The sequence below is a fragment of the Ips typographus genome, linkage group LG5 (genome assembly GCF_016097725.1).
Source record: "Ips typographus isolate SLU linkage group LG5, UJ_Ityp_2.0, whole genome shotgun sequence".
In the NCBI taxonomy this organism is placed as follows: Eukaryota; Metazoa; Arthropoda; class Insecta; order Coleoptera; family Curculionidae; genus Ips; species Ips typographus.
This window is the reverse complement of record NC_138426.1, coordinates 7,382,515-7,396,234: the sequence shown is the minus strand read 5'-3', so window position 1 is coordinate 7,396,234 and position 13,720 is coordinate 7,382,515. Positions and strand designations below refer to the sequence as shown.

The window sequence follows — 13,720 nt, the reverse complement described above, 5'->3', positions numbered from 1 at the left end:
GTCAAGGGGAAAGTAACATCTCTTTTGACTTTGTAAAAAACAAATAACTTATGGAGGAATCAAGACAAGAAAAGGTAAAAGAGGAGAATGTAGACACATCACAACCACATGCTTTTTATGGTAGAGGAGATGAAGAAAGAGAACATTTTGAAAAAGGATATAGACATCCAGGAAGTCAGCCAATATACAAACGACCATCAACTACAAATCGTTATGCATTTCCTGATTATAAAAGCGGTGCGACCTCAAGTGAAAATTTTCCATACAAGTGTCATTATTGTGGTATAAGGGGACACAAAAAATCAGAATGCAGGAAAATGAAATTCAAACAAGGAAAATGTAATATTGCAGAGGAAAAAGAAGTAGCTTTTTGTAGTTTTAATGAAAATAGTGAAGCAATGACAAGTGGAACTAGTAATGAGATGGACAGTGGAGCAACTCATCATTTAATTGGATCAAATCAAGGACATAACCCAAGTGAAAAATATTGACATTAAAATTAATGTGGCCAAGAAGGGAGAAACTGTAACAGCAAAGAGACAAGGAATTTTAAAACTGAAAACAAGTGATGGTAGAAAAATAACCATGGAAAATGTTCTTGAGTGTGAAGGTCTGAATTATAGCTTCTGTCTGTGAAAAATCTGGAGCAGAAAGGACTAAAAGTTGTTTTTGAACATGAACAAGTTGTGATTAAGAAGAAAGGCTTATATCTTATATCTAGTATGCATGAATATTGATAATGGGAAAGCGCATATAACTGAATCTGAACTTAATGACTTATGGCATAAAAGAATGGAAAGACATAAGCACACTCGAATAATAATTACCGTCTATCTTCCTTAACCTGAGTATCTTAAATTGTCATTAGATGACATAATGTTTATGTAGTAGGTTCTGTAAAATTGATTATTTTAACATATCACACAGTGCGCCTTTTTGAAAAATAAGATGGCCGTCTAGTTTGTTATTAAAGAAAACAGTGTACATACAGAAAACTCAAAGTAAACCCTTAAAGTGTAAGTCTTTATTCAGAACTAAACACGGTCAATCTTACAAGCTATTCACTAATGGAAAAAGTAATCGAACACAAAAAAATGTACAAAAAAGAAATTATGGACGACTTTAATATCCGTAGCCGCCAGTGTAACTACCCCATTGGTTGTAGCCGCTGTAAGCGCCACCTTGCGGATACTGCCAATTTTGGTACTGATACTGGTCACCTGTAAACAGAAATTCATTAAACCTGAACGTTTTTTTGTAGTAACTGGACTCACCTTGACCGTATTGCGTATAATTGTACTGTCCTTGTTGCGCTCCTGAATAATTGTACGGCGGTTGACTGGACGAGTTTCCGTAGTTGTAATTAGCGTACGTGGCTGACTGTGAAACGGATGAAGACGAGGGTTTTTCCTTTTTACCCGACGAACTGGAACTGCTTTCCCTACAATCTCGCACTGAAACTCTGCACAATTAGATGAAGGAAACTTACGTTTTGCCGTCCTTTTTCTTGGACGCGTCCTTGCACAATTTGTGCAACTTTTGGTACTGTTCCTGAGCTAGTTGCACGCTCTGCACGCTGCAACCAAAGTCCTCCAGGTACTCGACCTTCCGTTGAGCGAACAAAGCTTTCTGGTCAGGGTCGGCGCCCTCTTTTGCCAGAAACTCATCGAACACGGCGCACACGTCCTCCTCCTCCACGTCGTCTTTTTGTAGCATCAGATCGATTAGTTGTAGATACAGACGAGGGTTGTGAGGATCTTTGGTTATTGCCGTTTTCAGTATCTAATAAACAGTTTTTAGTACGTTATTTTTCAACATGATAGAGTAGGTGCAACCTCGTGGGCTTTGTCAAAATCTTTCAGCACTCTCAGACAGAACCTGGAATACTTGATGGATATGTTGCTGGAGATCATCTTGTTTTTTGAGCTGCTGACGTAGTGCTCGAATAGCTGTTGGCACCGTTCAAAGTCCGCACGTCTGCGCTCTAGGTTAATCCTGCGATAGGCCACCTGCAGCACGTTGGGTACCTGTTTTTCCAGATTGACTAGGATTTCGGCGGCCCGATTGATGCTGCCCACCGTTTCTTCGAAGATGGCCCATTGCAGGTGCAGACTGGGTTTCTTCAGGTGGTGGATAGTGCAAGCGCGCTCGTACACGTCGCGAATTTTCGGTTGGAGTTCTGGATCTTTCAGGTTTTCTAAATAGCTGACAAACTGAAATTTAACCAAGTCAGGACTAAGGTTTGTTTTAAATGATGGGTGTAAGTACTTTGAGCCAGAATTCATCGTAGAGGGCGCAAGCGATCAGGCAACGCTCGAACAAAACGATAATTCGAACCCGATCGCCTTGTTCGATCTCGTAATCCAAGTAGTCGTGCCAGTTTTTCAATTGACACCTTTCAAGCGGTTTGACGTGGAAGTATGGACGTTTAATCTGCAACGTTCATAACTTTAAACTCCAGAATTAATCAGGTTTAAGCTAAAATGCATAAAAGTGTAAGTCAGATGGCCTCTGCGGTATTTTCACAGTAAATATCAAAACCAGGATGTGCAACACTAGCTCCATCCTGATTGATTTGATTTTAATCATCACGTGCTAGTCGCAACCGTATTTCAGTGATTTAATATGGAAGAAACCAATGTAATTATTTTTTTCGACAAAACAAGTTGGTAAACCTAATGGAATACACCTTGTTATTGATAAGAATCAATTATTAGCTAAGAACACAACATTTTTGGGAAGGACAGTGTTTTAAACTGTCCCAGAACTGTTTTTAATCTACCTGACTGATTTTACTAAAAACTGACAGTCAGGTTTTAGTAAAATGTGTGGAAAAGTCAGTTTGACAACAGTTTTTTTGGAAATAAAAGATGTAATTTAGGCAACGTTCCAGAAATTTGATAATTGATCAAGTAAATTTTAGAAAAAATCTCAATTTGGCAACTTTGCGCAAACTTTTGATTAATTCAAATGTTGTCATTTTTCCAGGAGCTTTTTAGAAATTACCAAGGTTAACAACGTTGCCAAACTGAGATTTTTACTCTCCTCATTCTCTTGAAAAAACATACAATTTGTTAATTAATGAATCAATTTTTCCAATGTTGCAAAAGTGACTTTTTTTTTCTAAAATGAGCTGTATTGCTAAGAGCACTTTTGACTCTAAATATCTGAAAAACTAAAAACATTTTGCATTGCAATGTTTGGGTCACCGTGTAGCTCTTGAAAAGCTGAATCGATTGACCTAATAATACACCGTGTGTCCCATATAAATTAGTAAAGTTTTGGGGCTTTGAAGACCAGGAGAACACTTTTATTGCAATTTTTTGACATTGCTAATTTAACCCTAAATATCTTGCAAATTAAAATGTAATTTCGTAATGCAATGTTTTGGGTGTGTACTAAAAACAATTGTACTAAACTTTGTACAGTTCGGAAGTAAATAACCGGACGATTTGTATTATTTATCATTCGTAATGCGGGAGGGTGTGCGATTTTTCCCCCTGTCGAAAATAATGGCCTCCTTTTTACGGCGCCGTCCAAATTTAAATTTGGGCGGCGTTGAATTATTAGCGAAATGCTCTGGCTGAAATATCACTGCGGTTTTATAACCCCAAGCAGCTTATAGCTTGCTGCTTTTTTTTGACCAATCACCAACCAATAATGCAATAGACCATCTAACACAAAGTATGTCAGTTTGGCTGATGGTAATGTGACAGTCGTAACACGTGACCCATTTTGATGAGTATTTGTTGTCACCAACTCATATTGGCTCAGTCAAGTGTTTCATGTTTTGCGACCTCTCTATGTATTTACAACATCACTAGTTTTTTTGACAGTCGACAGTTGACACATAGTCCGTTTATTGGATCTACTCTATCCATGGAAAAAATTGGACAAAATAAATAAAACCAAACAGCTTTAAGCTTCAAGTTAGCAAGAGATGACAAGACCATGAATAAAAGGCTGATTTGATTTGTTATTTGTTTTAGAGATTTTGGGTTATCAATAATTAAAATTGGTAATTTACTGACAATTGTCAAAATACCTGTCATAAATCTTAGAAACACGTCTTGTTTTGGAAACTGTATTAAACTGATATTCTTTAAAATTCCAGGCAAATTTTGACATTAATGGCAGATATTTCCTTGGTTTTTGGAAGATAATTTAGCTAGGCAGTCACGTGACCATTCTGAAAACAACTGTCATAAATCTCAGAAACACGTTTTGTACCTTTTCTAAACGCTGATTTTTGCATCTTTTGAGCTTAGTTTGAGCGTTTGTCAGTCAGAGACAAAATCGCTTGTCAAACCAACTTGGAGAGAGAAAATGACAGTTTTAACTCAATTTTTGGAATCCTCATTAAATTTCCTATCCAATAACCTGAAAAAACAGTACAAAATTTGGCAAAGTTAGTAAGAAAAGCGGTGTCAAAGATTGAACTGTCATAAACACAGTTTGGAAGGACAGTAAGGGACAAAATCGTCTGTAAAACCTACTTAGAGTTAGAAAATGACAATTTTAAGCACATTTTTGGAATCCTTATTAAATTTCCTATCCAATAAACTAAAAAAACACTACAAAGTTAAGTATAGTCAGGGAGAAAAGCGGTGTCAAAGTTTGAACTGCCAGAAACACAGTTTGAAAGGATAGTCAGGGACAAAATCGCTTGTAAAACCTACTTAGAGTGAGAAAATGACAATTTTAAGCACATTTTTGGAATTCTCATTAAATTTCCTATCTAATAACCTGAAAAAACAGTACAAAATTTGGTAAAGTTAGTAAGAAAAGCGGTGTCAAAGATTGAACTGCCATAAATACAGTTTGGAAGGACAGTCAGGGACAAAATCGTCTGTAAAACCTACTTAGAGTGAAAAAATGACAGTTTTAAGCACATTTTTTGGAATCCCCATTAAATTTTCCATCCAATAACTTGAAAAATAGTAAAAAATTAGGTACAATTAGGGAGAAAATTGGTGTCAAAATTTGAACTGCCACAAACATAGTTTGAAGGGACAGTCACGGACAAAATCACCTGGAAAACCTATTTGGAGTGAGAAAACGAATATTCCAAGCACATTTTTGGAATGCTCATTAAATTTTCTATCCAACAGCCTGAAAAAACACTACAAAATTTGGTACAGTCGGTAAAAAAAGCGGTGTCAAAATTTGAACTGGCAGAAACACAACTTGAAAGCACCCTTAGGTACAAAATCACCTGAAAAACCTACTTAGAGTGAGAAAATTACAGTTTTAAGCACATTTTTGGAATCGTCATTAAATTTCCTATCCAATAACATGAAAAACTCTACGATATCGAGTACAGTCATGCAGAAAAGTGCTGTCAAAATTTGAACTATCAGAAACACACAAAATACAGTCGGCTACAAAATCGCTCGTAAAATCAACGCGGAGTGAGAAAATGACAGTTTTAAGCACATTTTTGGAATCCTCATTAAATTTTCTATCCAATAACCTGAAAAAATACTACCAAATATTGTCACAGACCTCTAGGACTATCTTGACAGTCTCATAGACTCTCAAGAATCTCTAAATCCTATTGAAAACCTTCTAAAAAGTGCCAGAGGCCTCTAGGACCATTTTGAAAGGTTCCATAAACCTCTAAATGCGATTGAGAACCTTCTAAGTAGCGCCAGAGGCTTCTAAAAACTTTCCCAGAACAGTATTAAATTGTTAGAGGTGACAAGTGTTCTAAATACTGACACTTGCACATGACCTGTCACAGTCATAGTACCAACCCGCCATAAACCTTCTAAGAATTGTTTAAAATTGCCAGAAGCCTTTGCATGGTGTACTTTGACGCTTTTTCTTTTGTAATAGTTGCTATTGTCATTATTATAACATAACTGTCACTTACTCCTTCTTCATAGTTCCACCTGGCCGTAACGCAGTTTACTGTGTTTTTGTGAATTTTCCTTCTAATGGACACAATCCTCTCCCGTATGCACTTAGTCTCCTCCTCGGTAGTGTACAGTTTGGAGTCTTCGTCGCCAGGGGGCAGATCGGCGTTATCGGCCGCCTTTTCTTCCGACTTTAACAACGTACGCACCTGTAAATTTATCCACAACTATAATGGACACTCTAAACCAGTTGGAAATAGTATATTACACACCGAGGTGGGAAGAGTTTCATTACTGTCGAGGTTTAGCTGTGATCTCGAGACAGGAATGAAACTTCCTACCGAGGTTTGTATACTATTTTATTTACAACCATCATATTTCTATCAAAATTTACAAATCATTGTTTCATTCTGAACATATCTAGAATATTACATTTAACAAAAAACTACCAAGCAGGCATTTTTCTCAGAATAATCAATCAGGTATATTGTTACCGTAGCTATGTGGTAAACAACTCACCAATATAAATAAATGTCAGAAAAAGTTAGATCGATATTCATTTCTGGATTAATAAATTGAGAAAAATGTCCTCCGGTGAAGAATTGACGTGTACCCAGCCAGAAATACGATAGGCTGCTGACGCATTAGCACATGGCTTGGTGCCAGAGATAAGTAAGCATCGCTACCTAAAAGCTATTGAATTATATAGGAAGTGGTGCGAAGAAAAAAAGGTGAAGAATACCAGTTCCGAAAGTGTACTCTTAGCATATTTTGGAGAACAATCCAGACAAAAAAAGCCTACAGTATGATACGAACGATGCTACAAATTGAAGAAAAAACTGATATTTCAAAACATGGGAAACTGCTGGCCTTTCTAAAACGTCAAAATGTGGGCTTCAGGCCCAAAAAATCGAACGTATATTTTCTAGGAAAAATATAGAGGATTTTTTAAACAAAGCTCCAAATAATCTTCTACCGATAAAGGTAAGATATTTGTGATCTTTAAATAGGTATTTTAAAAAAATAGTGTTTGAGCTTATACAAGTGCACAGTTATTATGGTATTATATTCTTCTTATTGTTTTAGGTCGCATTAATAATAGGTGTATCTGGAGCTTGTCGGACGGACGAATTAGTGAAAATGAAAATGTTGGATGTTACTTTTTTTGAAGAAAAAATTTTGTTTGAGATTCCAGATTCCAAAACACATACAAGTAGATCATTTCTCATATAGCAAGAAATCAAACAAATTGGGCACAATACAATAGCTAATTATTCCCAAAAAATTGCTACTTTTTTGAATTTAGAGAACTCGAAAGGCTTTACAGGCCACGCTCTAAGAAGAACCGCCGCTACGTTACTTGCCAACAGTGGAGCAAATGTACTCCAATTAAAAAGGCTGGGAGGATGGAAATCTAGTACTGTGGCAGAAGGTTATGTAGATAGCTCAATGGAGAATAAAACCAAAACTGCCGTTATGCTGTCCCAACGTGCCATGTCTTCTGAAGCTGTTGCAAGTAGTTCACAAACCTCAGTCATTCAGCAGCAAACTAATTTGTCGACCAAAGAGACAACTGTTGGAGACGCCAGTGCTGGTACTGGCCTAAATATTTCTATAAACACTTATAATAATTCAAATGTAACCATTAATTTCAATAAGTAGTTTGTTTTAGTTTAGATCATGTTAATTTTAGTAATGTAATGTATTATAGGCATTATAACCGTTAGAATGCATACAATTCGAGTTGTAATCCAGGACATTTTTATCAATTTATTATTTGCGAACTGAATATCGATCCGACTTTATCTGACATTAAAAAAATTTGATTCAATCATTATTTTTTTTTCAAAAATATTAACAATCACACAATTTTAGAGGGCGGGAAGTAGAGGTGCGCAATATGATACTTCCTAACCTTCAATGACGTTAGTAATGACAGCATTACATATATGGTTGTAAATAAACGAAATTAACCTCTTTGCGTAACGCCATAAACTCGTCCACGTCCAGTATTTTGTTGGGAGCGTGCGCGGCCACGTGTTCCTGGAAATTGTCAAAGTGGGTGGTGTAACATTGGGTGGGCGTGGTCAGCAGTCGATCGTAGATTGCGGTCACTTTCTGCAAACGTTTGGCGTCGTTCTCCCATTTGATGTACGAGTCCCACAGTCTGTCCGAACGAAACTCCAATCCGCACGCGGTTATCGCACGTTCAAACTGCGACCTGAAAAAATAATCTGTCAATGTCAAATTTAAACTCAACTAAATCAAATGACATTACCTGACGTACTCTTCATCGTCGCCCTTGGCACTTTTGACATAAGACAAGTAGTGAATCCACAAGTCGACCGACAGGGGAATGGCTTTGAGGCCCCGTTCGAATACCTGTTTGACAAAACAAGAAAAACCCCAAAAAGTTCAGATTAGTTCCCGTCAAACTGGTCGACCGATTCGCGCAGACTTTTACTGGGCGGTTCTTTGACAGAGGGCGCCTTGAACGTTAGTTTTAACTGGAGGGAAAACAGTAGCAACGCTTACATATAAAGGGACTTTGAACACAACAGAGAAGAGTACCAACCTTTCTTCACTGGAGTGAAAAGTTGGTTTACAATTTTTTGTGTGACTTGTCGTACGACGTTGAAGTCCTTCCTGCTTGGTACTGCGCCGGGCCCGTGCTAATATTATAACAAATTGTGTCTTACATAGTATTGTTACAAATATGACGTATTTTGTCTTAGCCAAATTTGAACAGTTTTTGCGATTGTCTCGTTGCTACCGTTACGTAACAAACCTACCCAAAATGGCAGTGTAGACAGAACACAACAAAGAGACGCGCCCAGTAATAAAAACCGCGCAAATCGTCAGTGAGTGTCCTGAAAACAAGTTAAGGAATAACGTCATTACATCGCAAAACGCCGACACTTAATCCTAAAAAAATTGCATAACTAATACAATAATAATTTGCCTTAACTGTAGAAAGCCTTACATTTTCGTCGGGCTCTAGTCTAGAGCTATGACAAACAAAGTAGGCCGCGCGCATCCTTCGACTCCATTTTTTCGCCTGCGCCCTCCTCAATCAGCCCTCTTCGACCCGGCCTCCCTGCGAGCTGGATTTAAACACTGTTAACCTTCACGACCGACGTCGTCAATAGCGAAAAGTGTACAATTTACATCACACAAATATACGTCATATTATTGTATAAAAGTACAACAAAAAAAAAAAAGTATATAAAGTACAACGGCAATAGTAATAATAACAATCAGAAAGTATAATATGGTGAAAAGCACTAATGTCGGTAGCCTGGTGGCCCGGTGAGAGCTGTGGGGTACCAAAAACAATCAGTTTTAACAATTAAAAGGCAGGAACCACGGTTAATGGAAACATGGGGGGGTTCTGAACGTTTTCCGGTGGCTTACACTCGTATCTTTAGTAGTAAGGTAATTCAAACTCGTCCCTCACCAGTAGGATCTTCGAAACTGTACGAGATACGAAAAAGTTTAAATTGCAGCAAAGTTGCCCAATTTAAAGCTGAACCAAATGCAGTTTAGTTTGATTTTCTGTTTTTATTTATTTCGAACATTATCTGAAGACAGCATTTTTTTGATCTCTTCAAATTTGTTTCGTCATCAACTTTCTTTGTTGTTATGGACGCCATATTGGATTTTTACACCGAAACAATAATGCGTTTCATTCTGATTTTAGTGCTGTAAGACAACTTATGATTTGCTTTATAAATAACAATATAATACAATAAAAACTTGACTGGTGTCATGTCTTCAAAACTGTCAAACATACCCTAATTTGAAAGGCAGTGGCAAAACGGACACCAGATTTGTGTCCTTCAGGCTAAAATTAGTTAAAATGGCCACATTGACATGTTCAAATCCAATATGGCGACGGGCAGTTGAGTATAGTAGGCCAAGAAAAATCTTCATTTGCGAATCAAAAAAATCGCGAATAACTAACCAATAAATGAAGCTATCACGTGACGTTGAGCTGGCACTGATAAGTTGTCCCATTTGGCCGCTAGAGCGCGTCAAACTTGATTACCATTTTTCGGACATTTTTCTAAATATTTCAAAAACGGTTTGAGTTAGCAGTGTGAACATTTTACCATGGTATGGCCCTTAAAGAGACGCAACTTTTATTAGATACAACATGTTTCCGTACAACGCACCGATTGACCTAGAAAAATAAAAAACTAGATTCTTGACATTTTTAAAGGATAGTAAACCCCATGATTTCTTTTTGGAATATTTTTTGATTTTTGAAAATCGTCTTCAACTGCCTTAATTAGTTTAGGTTAATGAGAGCAATGTGAAGTAAAATGTCATTTGTCAAAATTACATTTTTAAGGCCATTTAAGGGTCATGTCTTGAAAACTTCAAAAAATGTCCTAATTTCAAGGTCAGTGAGAAAATGACGGCAGTTACAGCAAAACGGACACCAGATTTGTGTTCTTCATGCTAAAATTAGTTAAAATGGCCACATTGACACGTCCAAACCCAATATGGCGACGGTCAGTATAGTAGGTCAAGATAAATCTCTATTTGGACAAAATTTCGGTGCATTTTTCCAAAAAATCGCTAGTAACTTGATTATTTGAAACATTCCGTACACGTCATATAATAGTAGATAGCCAATGAATGAAGCTATCACGTGACGTTGAGCGGGCACTGCTAAGTTGTCCCGTTTGGCCGCTAGAGGGTGTCAAACTTGGATTCTTGACATTTTTAAAGGTAACCTCAAGATTTTTTTTTTTTTAATTTTTGAATATCCTCTTCAACTGCCTTAATTACGAGTAGTTTAGGTTAATGGTAGAAATGTGAAGTAAAGTGTCATTTGTCAAAATTACATTTTTAAGCCCATTTAGGAATGTCATGTCTTGAAAACTTCTTCTCAGGTCGGTAACAAAATGGCGGCAGTTACAGCAAAACATACACCGGATTCATGTTCTGCATGCCACAATTAGTAAGAACGACCACTTTGATAAGTTTGAATCCAATATGGCGTCCATAAGAAAAAAGAAAGTTGTTGATGACTCTCGGAAGACGAAACGTCGGGCAGCAAATACAAAACTGTTCTGGTATAGCTGATGAAAAGTGGCAATCAAAATGTGCTTTTGGTTTTGGAATATCTCTTCAAATAAGGTTAGAAAAAAATAGAAACCAATAAACTAAGTTTTTCTCTGATATCTTTGGAAGTAATCTGAAAATCAATTAGCTTCAAATTAGGCAAGTTTGCCCCAATTTAAATCTTTTCCTATCTCTTATAGTAGTCCGAGATTCAAAATAGTGAGGATCGAATTTCAATTACCCAGTATAGTGGCGTTATACTCATTTGCTGTCATTTTGAATATTAACACTGTTAAATTTAAATTTCAAGGTTAAAGACCATCTTGAATTGATGTCATATAAGAACGTCAGAATTGCAGTAGTATGGTCTGAAATTTGTCACAAAATGGTTGAATTCCTATGATCTACATACACAACAGAAAGTGGTGGAGAATGATAAAATTTTAAAAAAAATGACACTTTTGCTGACACAATACACAAAAACTTATCAGCTAACACTCCTAAACCAAAAAAATATTTAGTTGGATAATTATCAGTAAATACACAATACAATAAACCAGGCCCAAATACAAAATACAATCATAACAGCAGCTTAGGCTAAAGGAAAACTTAACCTAAATGTTCCTCGCGGTATACACACTGACCAACCATGATAAATAAGTATAGTAGAAGCGCAAGAGCCATTTTTAATATAAAAATTAACGATTCTTCCACCGCCTTCCAAGAGCAAACTCCACATATCAAAACAGTTGTCAAGCGTTTGAAACGTTCAAAACCCCATACAATCGACGGTGTACAATAATCATAAAACTGAGGTTATGACTGAGTTTTTAGGTTAAATCGCGGAGTAGGAAGTGTTTTGACTAGTTCTTACCTCTTCGCACTTCTTTTTGTTGCCTTTGCGCTTTTCGTAGTCGGCGTATTTGCGCCAGTACCCGTAACAGTATGGATAGTGGGACAGGAAGGCGTCGTACGCTTCCCTGGCCGCCTCCATATCATTCTGAAACGTTTCACTTTACAACCAGGACATTTGACATAATAAAAATGAATGATGAATTGAAATAATAAGCAAACTTACTTCCTGATCAACGTATTGCAACAAATACGTCCATCCGGTAAAATCAGTCGGATCATCATTAACCGCCTTCCAGTATTTGTCCAGTTCCGGTAATTTTTTCGGTTTGGCAGCTTTTGCCGCTTCTCCCTCCTTGTCTTCTTTGTCCTCCTTCACTTTTTTCACCGCGCTCTCTCCTTCCGACGTGGGAGAGGTGGGATCGTAACCGGTTTCGGACAATTTACGTTTTCCACCCTCTTTCTTTGACTCCTCTTCCGTTTCTTTTTTAGGGGGCGCTGGCAGCTCATCCTCGGACACCACCTATTTGAAACATTACAAGAACTCAACTTTAAAGTTAGGTTAGGTCTCACCTCAGTGTCGGCGGGTAGTTCGGCTCTTTTAGGGCCGGGCAGCTCGTCGTCAGACACTTCCTCCGTTTCCGGCACTTTTGCCACTGGAACTGCAGGCAATTCCTCATCGGAAATATTTTCAGCTTCCGGATCGCCGTTCTAAAATTGCAAAAAAATCACCCAAGTTCACCAGGGGTAATAATTGGACTTACCTGAACCTTTGGTGAAGCCACTTTGGTTGGTTCATTTTCTTGACTGTCAGTCTCCAAAGCAGACTCAGAAATTTGTTCTTCTATGTCTGGTTGTTCTTCAGTGACAGTTTCTTCCTTTTCAGGTTGTTCAACACTGTTTTCTTCTTGGTGCAACCCATTCTTTACAGTCACACTCTCCTCCCTGGTTTCTTGGACTGATCCAGTCTCAACCTGATCATTTTGTACAGTTTCCTCCTGAGGGTTTTCTTGTTCCTCCAGTACAGTAATATCATTCAATATCTATGATTAAACTGTATTAACACCTAAATATGTTTTCAAAACATTCAATTTACCAGTTCCTCAGAGCTACTTTGCAGCTTATCATCATAAATGTTCTCCCCATCATTCTGTTCAGATTCTTCATTATCTGACTCAAGTAGTTTGTCCTCATCATCCAGTTTAGCCTAGAAATACAATTTGTGAGATTCAAAAAACCAGTTAAAATTAAAGCACCCACTCTTTTCTGTATGGGTTCCTCAGTCGGTTCATTGTTCTCAACTTCAGCCACAGCCTTCTTCCGTGTATTCCGGGTTCTTGGCGCTGCCTTTGGTTTTGCTGGAGTTTTAACAGCTCTCCCTGAACGAGTTTTCCTCACTATATTAGCAAAAAGTAAGGTTATGGTGAATTATGTAGAGTAATGCCTATTTCCCTAACTGGTTCAGTTATACCTTGGAGTGTATATTATTCATAGCAAAAGGATGTTTTAGGTATTTTTAGTGAACAGAACTTATAATTTTTGTGTATTGTTTCTTCGTTATTACCATGCAAATCTCTTATATGTGCCCCATGTGTCCAGTACAAGGGGGATTACCAAAGAACCAAACAGCTTACCTGGACTAGTGGGTTCTTCAACATCAGACATTTCCACACAATTCAAACTGATATCACGTTTTAAAAGCCGATTTTACGGGTTTTTTACACTGAAAACTTGCAAAAAAACACGACGTTTCTTCCCTTGGCGTATTCACAATTTCAAAATGGCGGAACCGCTACAAACACTGAGAAAAGTTACTAGAAATGTCAATCTGGGGAATTTTGTTTTTGAGGTTATAATCGTAATTAATATAAAAATGATTTAAGGCAACGTTTATTCTAGTTGGTTAAGCGTTATTTTCGTACTTTTATTGTTTTTAA

The 13,720-nt window shown here is 37.3% G+C and overlaps 1 protein-coding gene across 3 annotated transcripts; it reads right to left on the bottom strand.

Moving 5' to 3' along the window:
- Positions 1-1,004: 1,004 nt before the first annotated feature.
- On the bottom strand, positions 1,005-13,692 carry Prp39 (pre-mRNA processing factor 39). 3 transcript variants are annotated; one of them, XM_081980062.1, is made up of 15 exons: positions 13,418-13,692; positions 13,044-13,180; positions 12,880-12,990; positions 12,548-12,826; positions 12,357-12,494; positions 12,010-12,306; positions 11,806-11,931; positions 8,137-8,240; positions 7,833-8,079; positions 5,876-6,067; positions 2,269-2,433; positions 1,836-2,213; positions 1,490-1,782; positions 1,275-1,441; positions 1,005-1,220 (listed from the first exon to the last, which is right to left on the bottom strand). In XM_081980062.1, the coding sequence occupies exons 1-15, from the start codon at positions 13,446-13,448 to the stop codon at positions 1,123-1,125; spliced, it is 2,763 nt and encodes a 920-aa protein (XP_081836188.1). In that variant the 5' UTR covers positions 13,449-13,692; the 3' UTR covers positions 1,005-1,122. The 3 variants fall into 3 exon arrangements, with proteins under 3 accessions (XP_081836188.1, XP_081836191.1, XP_081836189.1); XM_081980065.1 differs by having other exon boundaries at positions 1,275-1,432; XM_081980063.1 differs by having other exon boundaries at positions 12,554-12,826.
- Between the last annotated feature and the right edge of the window lie 28 nt (positions 13,693-13,720).

Bases quoted from the DNA above. Each gene is read 5' to 3' on its own strand.
- Prp39 (XM_081980062.1), bottom strand. From the start codon at position 13,448: ATGTCTGATGTTGAAGAACCCACTAGTCCAG. The intron at 12,991-13,043 runs GTGGGTGCTTTA...TTGTATTTCTAG, and splicing joins AGGAACCCATACAGAAAAGA to GCTAAACTGGATGATGAGGA. The intron at 8,241-11,805 runs GTAAGAACTAGT...TTTGTCAAACAG, and splicing joins ACAAAAAGAAGTGCGAAGAG to GTATTCGAACGGGGCCTCAA.